The following is a 12,500-nucleotide window of genomic DNA, read 5'->3' on the forward strand; positions in this document are numbered from 1 at the left end:
GGGAATGCAACTCTCGAAGAGAGCCTCCTAAAATCAAACGTTCGCTTCGAGAGTTTCATTCCCTCGCGTTCGGTACAATGTGTTTTATTATAGTAGTATTGACTTTAAGAGTCCCTCCTAGCGTGAGGCATTTATGTATAGTAATGCTCTTAATATAAATAAATATATTTATTGGGAATAATTAATAAATTTTCCCCTTATGAGGTTTTTTCACACGAACTACTTGATAAATTCTTATAAAGATTTTATCCTATATTTAAATTATATATATATATGTATATATATATATATATATATATATATATATATATACATATATCTCAACAAAAAAGTATTCCACACGGCCTGACATTTGGGGGATGAGGCTGGTCGATTACATCGATGCCAAAAGAACGAAAGACAAAGTCAACCTCGGCGATAATTGAATTCAGAACGTAAAGACGGATGAAATGCCACTAAGCATTTTATCCGGCGTGCTAACGATTCTGCCAGTTCGCCGCTTTAAATGTCGATTAATAAACATAATTAATTTCAGTTCTTACTAATAACTGCATTGTTTCTTTTCAGCAACCTGACTTCTGACTGCTCAAAGAGGACTTCCAAGTAACTACTAGTGACTTCTCTTGAAAATGGACAAAATTTGGCATCGTGGTGTTATTAAGTTCCTGCACAAAAACCTTCCAACGATATCTGTGCTGACATTGTTGCTTCATTAGAGGAAGACGATCCAGCTTTATCAACAGTGCAAAAATGAACTGCTGAATTGAGGAAGGGAAGGGAAAATCTTGAAGATGACTCAAGGTCTGAACCTCCTGTAACTGCCACTACCGAGGATGGTGATAGATGACAGGCGATTGTCTATAAATCAAATAACCAATGCTATTAGCACATCCCGTTGAAGAGTTGAGAATATTTTGTACAATGAATTTGGTATGACGGAAGTTCCTGCTTTGTGGCCACCACGTCTTCTGACACCTGATCAAAAGAGCATCAGGCTGATCATTTTACGGTAAAATCTGACATTGTTTGAGACCGATCCAGCTGGTTTCATTGAACGTTTACTCACCCAGGATGAATGTTAGCTTCATTACTTTGAGCCAGCGACAGAAACAATCCACGCCGTGAAAAGACCCTGTCTCACCTGCTCCAAGGAAGGCCAAGTTCGTTTCATCGGCAGGAAAAGTGATGACCAGTTTTTCGGATGTAAAAAGCATTGTGTTTATTGACTATCTTCAAAAGGACCACGCCATCAATGGAGAGTTCTGTGCCAACTTGTTGAGGTAGTTACAAAAGGCTATCAAGACCATGTGCCCAGAAAAACTGACGAAAGGGGTCTTGTTTCATCAGGACAATTCTACAGCACACAAGTGCTTGATTTCGATGGCTGCTGTGCGTGCCTGTGGCTTTGAACTGATTGAAGACCTTCACTATTCTCCTGATTTGGCCCCGTCTGTCTATCATCTGTTCTCCAATATGAAAAAACACTTAGCTGGGGACCAGTATCGCAGTGATGATGACGTCATATCTGCTGTAGATGACCCTTCTTGAACAGGATGAAGGCTTCTTCACCAATGGGATCCAAGCACCACAACATCGATGGAAGAAGTCTGTGGCCCACAAGGGGACTATGTTGAAAAATATACTTCATTTGGTCAAATTCCATGAAAATATCTTTGTCAGCCTATGAACTTTTCAGCCGACCTTCGTATACAAAAAGATCATGGCTGAGTCCCTGCTAAGTTAAGGCTGACTCTGAGCTAACCAAGAGCAGCAACAAAAGCAACAACAACAACAACGACGACAACAACAATAGTGTTTATTGAGGTGGTCCTTTAGTTGGATTGCATTTATTTATCTCTTTATGTGGAGACTATCTATGTGATGGCTTCATCTGCTAGAAATAACAGCCAAATTCTTTAGATCACAACCCACCACTCTAGATAAGGGAGTGGCACGTTTAATAATGTCGTCCCACATTCCTTTAAATATAAAGAGATGGTCACGGCTGGAATGCCTTTGATTAGGACGACTTCGATCTAAACAACAATAACAAGTCTAACTCTAGCTACAGCTACTACTACTACTACTACTACAACTACTACTACTACTACTACTACTACTACTACTACTACTACTACTTGAAAAGGACAGAAGATAACTTCAACTTAATTAGAATAGAATATAGAAGACCGAGGATTTGAACATTGAATGTAGAAAGAACAGCAATCACGGCTGTTTTGTTCTTCGGAATTCGTCACCAGAGATTCTGCACTGAGGAGTAGATTCTCCTTTCCAATGTTACTTTCCAGTTTTTAGCATCAAAAAAACAAAATATGAATTGGATCATCTCCTTCCCTAGTTTTCGACAGATATATTAACTAACTGCTCCGAGTGCTGTTATTTAAATATCTCGTATCAGGTTGAATTTCTTTCGATGACAGAATAAATGTATGTTGTTCATAGACATTTTGGTGCCGAAAATACCTAAAAAATCCTAACATTGTAGCAGCACCCTCAACATTCTAAGCGTAGGAAATCTAACTAAACTATTTCGGAAGTTATTCAGAAATTTATTGAGCTCCATAATGCTACAACAGGAGCAAATATATCTTAAGTGTTTGAAGGGAAAGAGCACGCCATATCACTCATTTTTTTCTTTGCTGTCTCGAAAGATTAGTGGGTTTCAAGAAGAAAACTACATATGAAATAAATCACTCAAACGCCGTCTTTAGTTGCTCCATGGAGAAAATCAAGCCAACATTAGTTAAGCAGTTTTGTTTGATTTATAGAATTGCTGATATAATTCACTGATCGTTCTAATCAGCCTTCCCTTCGTGATATGTTAGCGTAATTCAGTAGGCATTATAGTTTATCAGAAAAAAAAGTCAAGCAATCCATCATAGTCTATTATATATGGGTCGTATGGTATGAGGATTATGGCACCCGTTCAATGCACATATTGATCAAAACGGTTTATAAGCAGAAGGGAAACTAAATTTGATCGCTTTTTTTTGTTTTTTTAAATCTAATTCAGGGTGTCACTCCAGATCAAGCCCCTAGTTATCCGCATTAAGAGGTCAGAGTCCCGATAATACGGAATGTGGTTAGAATGCTGAAGCAAAGATCGCAAGACAGATTCTTCAAGCCGAGTCAACCGGCAGGAAGACCTAGGGGCAGACCATTAGAAAGATGGTTGGATAATGAACATAGTCTTAGTTGATCACGCTTGGAAATTCAGAAAGTGTAACGATGGTTGCTTCTGATGGGAACCTACGGAGGAGGTGCTTGAGGACTCTATTCCCACGACTCTCCCAGGAACAGTGCTCGGCGAAAATGGATGCGTTGTAGACCAAGTGGAGAGGTGCTAAACGTACTTTACAGTTAACAGGAGAAAGGCCAACATTTAATAATCCAACCTGCCTCATCACGGCATCAAATTTTTTTATACAGCTCATATGTTATTCATTAATTTAGAAGTGTTCTGAACCTACCTGAACTCTGGCCTCACTGAGGTTTACTCTTCGAGCTAATTCTTCACGTACAAAGGCATCTGGGTAATGCGTCCGTTCGAAGACTCTTTCCAGGGCGGCCAACTGTGTACTGTTGAAAGTCGTTCGATTACGTCGTTGTTTTCGACGTCTTTTTCCTTCACTGTCGTCTTTTTTGTCATCGTCGTTACCTGAAGCGTAAGATAAATAAGAAACATTTCAGAATTGAGCCTGTTTGATAGTGATTTGATCTTAGATAACTTGTATTGAAAATGAAATTGTTACATTGTAGTAGAGTCATGACAGCCTTTTAAAATTCACAAATACCATTATATTGAATTTGGTTTTATTGCTAAATATACACTAAAACCTGTCTTAGTCTGAGCCCATTATCATTTTTTTCCATTCACATCTACGATGTGTTACGAGATTACTAAATCGATTTCAGTACTTGAGTAGCATTTTATTTCACTGACCCAGAAGTTGAAATCTAAACTCAGAAAGTACGTAGAGGTAGCTAAATATCGCAGACATTTTGTCCTTTACTCAACAACGGTTCTACCAACCCATCGAGTCAAGTGGAACTGCGTCAATGATCAAATCGTTGTTGCAAGACGGAGACGGGAACTTGTTGACACTTTATAAGTATACAATATTAAAAGATATAACGGTATATGGATGTAATAAACACCTATCATATACCATGACTAGTTCACCATATAAAGTAATTCGAGTTTAAACAAAAAAAACCATAAAATTTATGCCATAAAATCGCAGTTTAGAAATTAAATATTGTGCCAATGTAAACGAGTAAAATTAATGGAAAGAAGCACTTTCACGGAAGGGAAGATATTATCATTTATTAACGATAATCTCTCGACTATGAGAGAGAGGCACTGATGATTGTTTATAGTGATCAAGTGTTCGTCCTGCATATTAGTTCACTCCGTCCATCAAATCGATATTACTTGTACAGGTGCATAGTGTGCCACATGTCTGGTATCGAAGTGATTGCAGAGCAAACGTGAAATGGAGTGTTTTGCTCAAGAATACAACGCAAACGTATGAAAAGTTTTGAGCCTTGAAGTTTCGTATCATGTTTTTTTTTTTTTTGAAGCACACGACTTTTCATACACCCCTCACACACACACACATATATATATATATATATATATATATATATATATATGTATACACACACACACACACACACACACACACACACACACACACACACACACACACACACACACACACACACACATATAAACTCCTATTCCATTATGCCGGCCACAGTCTAACGATGTTGACTGATGAACCAGTCTTGTGGGTGGGGTTGCACCGAGCTGTACCGATATAATGTAGGATAAGTATAGTAATAACAATAATCCTTGGATGGAATTTATAAATATTTTAATGCATAGCTACGCGCGTTTCTACAAATCACATGTCTCTTAAGATCACAGTCCGTATTCCTGGGATGTTTACAGTGTAGTTCAAAGTATCCGTAGGCATCTGGTAGATCATCTTCATGGATTCCTTTCTTCAGACGATATAACATTAATGGATGTTTAACGGAGGATTGTTTATTTCTTTTGACCAGTGAGAAGGTTTATTGAGGTATGTGGGTATATCTGTGTGTATTTGGTGGGGAGGAGTGGAATGTACCACTCTGTAAAGGTAAATTTTTTGCAAACCATAGTGAATTTAAAAAAAAAAAAATTTTCATGCTCATTTTCTATTCTCTGTGGAAATCATTTCATTAACGTTGCAATTTCCACTGGGGGTAGCAATTGCCACTGGGGGTAGCAATTGCCACTGGGGGTAAAGTGAGAGCTTCTTTCCCTATTAATCTCAAATATCATGCTTGCGAAATAAATACTCTATTAGTAAAAGAGAATCAGTTACATATTACTTCTTGTTTCCAGTCTTCTTTTTATTGTAAATCTCACAGACATAAGTGCCGAACACTTAGATGTCAAATATATGAACGAAGATTCAAGGACAGACGACATATTTGATTATCTCACAAATTCATAACTGAGAAGATGGAATAAATTTGATACATTATTAATTAAATCATGATTAAGCGCTTCACTATGGAAATCAGTTATTTCAGCTAGCTACATGCATATCTTGTAATGATAGAGTAAGCGAGTATTATTTCAAGACTTAAATGAATGAAATGAACACGCAGCATTTGCCGCACATTAGTAGCAAAGTATATATTTTAATAAACATGCCTGTCCTCTCCATGCTGCAATGACCCCATGTGTGTGTGTGTGTGTGTGTGTGTGTGTGTGTGTGTGTGTGTGTGTGTGTGTGTGTGTGTGTGTGTGTGTGTGTGTGTGTGTGTGTGCGAGTGTGAGTGTTTGTGTGTGAGTGTTTGTGTGTGAGTGTATATATATACTTACATATGTTCTTTTAGTTGTTTGTTATTTGACTGCGGCCATGCAGGAGCACCCCCTTAAGGGGTTTTAGTCAAATAAATCGACCCCAACACTTATTCTTTGTGAGCCTAGTACTTATTCAACCGGTCACTTTGCCGAATCGCTAAGTTACACGGGCATAAACACACCAGCATCGGTTGTCAAGCTATGGTGGCGGAGACAAACACAGACTCAAGCACACAAATATATACATATATATTTCGACGGGCTTCTTTCAGTTTCCGTCTACCAAATCCATTCACAAGGCTTTGATTGGCCCGAGGCTATAGTAGAAGACACTAGGATACAGGTGATAACAGAATAAACGAGAGTTTATCAGGAATCAAATTTAAAATGAGCAGAAAATGGAGAAAACTTTTGATCAACAAATTGTCTCCCATCGGTTAAATATTTTTTAATACAAAACTTGAACATTGCTTAAAGCAAGGCACTTTATTTCACATTGCTCCAGTCGACCCAGCTGTAGAAATGGGTTGCGATGTCACTAGTGCCAAGCTGTATCGGCTTTTGCCTTTCTCTTGGATAACATCGGTGGCATGGAGAGGGGAGACTGGTATACATGGGCAACTGCTGGTCTTGTCCGGACTTGTGCCTCGGAGGGTAACTTTCTAGATACAATTCCAGGGGTCATTCATAACCGATATATATATATATATATATATATATATATATATATATATATATATATATATGTATATGGGAGAATTTACGAAAAAACAACAATAGACGAGGACAGGTGGTGTACACAACAAAAGGATGTATTAGTTTAACGCTCGGGAATAGAGAAAGTCTTTAACGTTTCGAGCTACGCTCTTCAACAGAAAAATAAGGAGAAAAACAAGGAGAAAAAAAATTTAAATGTCGTGGTCAGTGATCTATCATAGCGACACAATATGACCAAGTGGTTAGGGTGTTGTACTCAAGATCGCAAGATCGAGATTTTAATTCCTAGACCGGGTGGTGCGTTGTGAGCTTGAGCAAAATACTTCATCTCACGTTGCTCTGCAATCTCTTGACGCGTGGTACACCGTGCACGTGTTTGGACAACGTCAATTTCGTGGAGAGAGTGAGTTAATATGCAGCACGAATATAAACAAGTCATTCGTGCAGATCTTTCCTCACGCTGAGCGCTCATACGACGTCTTCGAGGGGAGAGACCACACTATATATATATATATATATATATATATATATATATAAAATAATGATACTACTACTACTACTACTACTACTACTACTACTACTAATAATAATAATAATAATAATAGGGATAAAAATCCAAAATTTACAGGTAAAAACTCAATTAAATTCAATTCATCAAAAATTAAGAATAAATTAAGTTTCACAGTATAAAATATATAAGTATATAATTTCGAGAAAAGAACCATAGTTCATGAACTCATCCATGAAAATCCACAGTCACATATAAAAAAAATTAATAAATAAATACACGATAAATAAGTATTATAAAATAATAATAATAAAACGACTACACATGTTTCATAACCAAATTTTCAAATAGAAAATAAAATATATTCAAATCGAATATAGCTAATCTTCTACATATATATATATATATATATATAACGTGCATAATAATGTACGCATATATGCAATATATGTATATGTATGCGTATATATATATATATATATATATATATATATATATATATATATATATATATATATATATATATATATATATATATATATATATATATTATACACACATATACGTAAGTGTGTGATATTCACCCTTGCATAATGCGATGAATTTGATACAGACACCAGGTTAAAAACTGTGGGTTATTATTATATCCTATAATGCTACAGTAAAAAAGAAAAAAGAAGAAATAAAAGAAACTAAAACGAAGGCACCGAAGGTTATAATTCTGTGACATCTAGCGATGAACCTATACATCTCATTGCCTGTGGCTATGAAACACGGTATGTATATCGAATGCGTCCGATAGTAATTATTAATACTATTAGCACGTTGTTATTTTGTGGTTTTACACCGCGTTGCTGAATGAGTGATTACTTAGTGTAAAAAATTGTAGATTAAGACTCGAAAATTAGATTATTAACGTATGCAAGTAATGATGAAATTCTTCACTATTAATCCTTACTATGATAGTAGGGATGCGAAATAGATTAGATAAGACTGGTTTCTTGAAAAATATAAATAACGATTGCAGTAGTCGGGTGTCTCATTATGTATGAAGAAATCATAGATTACTGCGTGGAAGACGTGTAGAAGTCATTTGAAGGCACACACAAAAGACTTTTGCTTTTTACCTTTTATTTGAAGGGGAATTTTAATTGAACAAATCGATCTTAGTACTTAATTGATTTTTTAAAGCCTGTTACTTACCGAACCGCTAGGTTATGGTGTACATAAACACACCAACACCAGTTGTCAAGCGACGGAGGGGGACAAACACTCACACGAGGACACGGACACTCACACCTACACGCACACACACACACACACACAAACACACATACGCACTCACACATGACGGGCTTCTTTCACTTTTCGTCTACAAAATCCATTCACAAGGCTTTGGTCGGCCCCTTGCTATAGTATAAACACTTTCCCAAAGTGCTACGCAATAAGACTGAACCGGGAACCATGTGGTTGGGGAGCAAACTTCTTGTCACACAGCCATAGCTGTTAATTTCAAATAAGATATTTATTAACTGGTGTCAACTACAGCCTGATCACTGACGCAATTCCATTATTTGGTACCGAAAAATAAATGGTTATGTGAAGTAACCAGACTTGGTTTGTTTTCGTATGGTTAATGTGTGTCTTCCACACTGTAAATGTTTTAGCATCAACAAACGGTCTCACATCAAATCGCTTACTTGGCAAGTACGCCCTGAAACATACATTACTGATTTTAAGCAATAACCTGTGGGGTCTCTATTCTATTCGAAATCATGCTATACGCCAGAGGATACGATGCGTGTGTGCGTGCGCATGCGTGTGTGTTTGAGTATGCACGTATTTAGAAAGGATATAACATTATGAGGGTGTGTTGAAAGGTTCCTGGCTTTAAGGAAAAGCTGTCATGAAAGCCTGGTTGGAGGCCCAACCTTCTGAGTTCTTTTACAGGGCTTAGTAAAACTGAAGGACTGCTGCAATAAGTGTGTGAATCTGAGAGGGGAATATATTGAATAAAATCATAATAAAAAGCAAAGTCAACTGTGTAGGAATTGAGCTCAGAATTTAATCGACCTAAATTCCGCCAGGCACAATAGCAATTCAACCAGATTGTGATAATTACGGCGAAAATTATGTGTGATACATAATTACGAGAGTACATAATTATGCGTGGTACCTAATTATAAGGTGCCGAATCACGTGCGATTTTTTAATGAAACGTACCTAATTACATGTTATACATAATTACGATGTACTTAATTACATGTTATACATACTTACGACGTTCCTAATTACATGTTATACATATTCATGATGTTCCTAATTACACGTGATACCTAGTATTATGTAACTAATTACGTGTGATACATAATTACGTGTGATACATAATTACGATGCACCTAATTAATTGTGATACTGAACTCCGACGTACCTAATTAGTTGTGTTACTTAATTACAAAGTACCTAATTAGTTGTGATAATTCGATATAAATAGGTAAGTGTGATACACAATTAGGAAAGTAAACAGGCACATATGATCCTCATAATTTCACTAATTTCACGTGTTTCTTAGTGAATGATATTTTCAATTCAATCAAGATTCAAATCAATACCGGTGTTCATTTAGAACTGATTTGAACTCTTTTCTTTTGCTCTTCTTTAAGCTTCATTTGAGTCAGAAACCGTATAGAATAGAAATATTCAGAATATATATATATTTTTATAGTAGCTTGATTCAAAATGAGTACGTAAAAGGATCTGTCTGACATGAAGATACCTCATTTGCTGCTGGTGCATTCGTGTGCGTTCAGATGAGTTTCTCGTTCGGTCGATATATTTATCCTCACAAGTCGGACACTTAATACAATATATTAGACTTTTGAAATTACATTTCAAACTTACATTCGTAAATACGTGTCCTGGTTTTTGTGTGGATTATGGGTCATTATAAAAGACACTATATATATATATATATATATATATATATATAAACACACAATTATATACATACATAACATACATAACATACATTTACACACAAACATACACAAATAGACATAGACATATACTCGCGCGCACAAACACGCATATATACACATACGCACACACAGACATATACACAGGCGTGCGTGCACACAGACATATACATGCAGATAGGGATAAGAAAGACTTTGAATGCGTGTGTAGGTCTGATATTTGTGTATATAGTATATGTCAGTATATATGATACAACAGGGCGTAGAAGATGACTCCAAGTTTTCAAGTAAAATGCGCAACTTGAACTGTATGCGTTGTGAGACGCGACAACCTTCCAACGCCATGATAGATCGCTAGCCACTACACATTCTTTTTTTCTCACCTTGTTTGTTTCCGTGTTCCTTTCTGTGGAAGAGCGTAGGCTCGAAGCGTTAAAGACTTTTTCACTTCCCGAACGTTATACTATTACATCTGTTTGTTTTCTACACCATCTATCTTCGCCTTTTGTTTTTTTTTGTGAATTCTCCCTATATATATATATATATATATGTGTGTGTGTGTGTGTGTGTGTGTGTGTGTGTGTGTGTGTGTGTGTGTGTGTGTGTGTGTGTGTGTGTGTGTATGTTTGTGTGTGTGTGTGTGTTGCATCTTATAACTGTCTATCCACTCTCTATCTCTCACGCTGTCTTTTACTCTTTTTGCCTCTTTCTCTCACGCCTAGTCTGTGTATGCTTGAATGTGTGTTTGTGCATGCATGTGTATAAGGAATTTCATTAGGATGACATAGCCGAAAGAACCCCCCCCCCCTTAAAGTATCAACAGTGAGCTCAGGAGACATCCAAACGAAGAAAGAATAGACTTGACGATATGTGAACACGAACCTCCGTCACACGGTCTCAAAAGACACCAGAAAAAAAGGATGCATTGATTAGATGATAACCGAACAAGCGTCTCCATCGCACGGACTCAGAAGACGGTGTACCATTTCAATTCAAACGACTTCAATTTTCAGTGTCATAGTTTTGCCATTATCATTAACAAATCGCAAGGGCAAACATTTTCGATTGCCAGTTTACACATTGAAGGGACTTGCTTCACTCATGGTCATCTTTACGTTGAATGTTGAAGAAAAGGAAGTAAGAAAAATCTTTACATCGATGCACCAAAAGAAAAAAAAACAAAACTTAAAACAGTTTATGGCGACATTATAGATTGCCTCAAACATCCTGATCAAGAGGCCTATCTGCTGGGAAAGACGCGGTCTGATATGGAATATAAATCGAAATAAAGGGAATGTAATGTGAAAATTAACAGACAACGATACGTAGCTGGTATATATATATATATATATATATATATATATATATATATATATATATATATATATATATATATATATATATATATATATATATATATATATAGGGAGAATTCACTAACGTTTCCGATACATGCCCTTCATCACATAGTGAATAAGATAGGGAAAGTGTTGTCCCTATGACCGCAAACTATCACAAAAGTAGTATAACTTTTTGCTTCTTCACAGAAAGGTTGAACTCATAAAACTCTTCTATAAACTGTTCGAAATTACAGTGTGGCGTTTATGCAGTAGCTATTTTGAAAATCTGGTAGAGGACGATAATTTGAGTGTAATGTGTCTCAGTCAGAGACAAAATGCATGATGTGTATTTATAGTTGTTTGGGACTCTCCTATTCCACCATTTGCAATATCATACACACCATAAACAGAACTCTGATCATGCGTGTTCAGTTTTTCGATGAACTGAACAAATAGAATCAATAAAACGAAGTGAAATAATAATTTTCTATAATTTTCTAAAAATTTAAAATTTTAGAACAATTTATTCATAAAACTTGCTCTGAGAAAGTAACCAATTTTTTTTTTTGCTTAGTCAAGAAGCACAACCCTAAATTGTTACAAGAAAAACATACATATATACACATATGCACAGATACACATACACATGCACAGATACACAAACACATGCACACTTTCAAACATGAAGGAAAAACCTCAACCCTCAACCCCTCCTGAAAACAAACTACCAATCAAAAAACACTACACTACATTTCTGAATGTCATAATTACCAAAACAACAACAACAATAATAATTATTATTTGTCAAAAGAATGAAAATGAAATCAAACAGTGAAAAATAAACCCCCAAATTTTAACAAGCAAAATGTTTGTTTCCTTGAAATTCTTCAGAAGTCTCGCCTCTGCCGACGTTTTGATTTCTAGACGTTGAAGATCTTTTCTAGATATTTTCAACAAAGTATTCCAGTTCAGGGAAGGTTTGCTGTAGACCTTCAATCTCTGATTGTAACAAACTAACTAGTTCTGATATCTAGTTAAGATAAGAGGCTGACGTAAAACGTTGCAAAAATTCTAAC

The 12,500-nt window shown here is 36.2% G+C and overlaps 1 protein-coding gene across 2 annotated transcripts in view; it reads right to left on the minus strand.

Moving 5' to 3' along the window:
* LOC106881255 (paired mesoderm homeobox protein 2) overlaps positions 1 to 12,500 on the minus strand; it is a 148,167-nt gene that overhangs the window by 15,047 nt on the left and 120,620 nt on the right. For both annotated transcript variants that reach the window (XM_052971393.2, XM_052971394.2), the window contains one exon: positions 3,492 to 3,679. In XM_052971393.2, the coding sequence (XP_052827353.1) occupies positions 3,492 to 3,679 (188 nt within the window). The remainder of the gene's footprint in view (positions 1 to 3,491; positions 3,680 to 12,500) is intronic.

Source organism: Octopus bimaculoides, chromosome 1 (genome assembly GCF_046866305.1).
Source record: "Octopus bimaculoides isolate indiv1 chromosome 1, ASM4686630v1, whole genome shotgun sequence".
Lineage (NCBI taxonomy): Eukaryota > Metazoa > Mollusca > Cephalopoda > Octopoda > Octopodidae > Octopus > Octopus bimaculoides.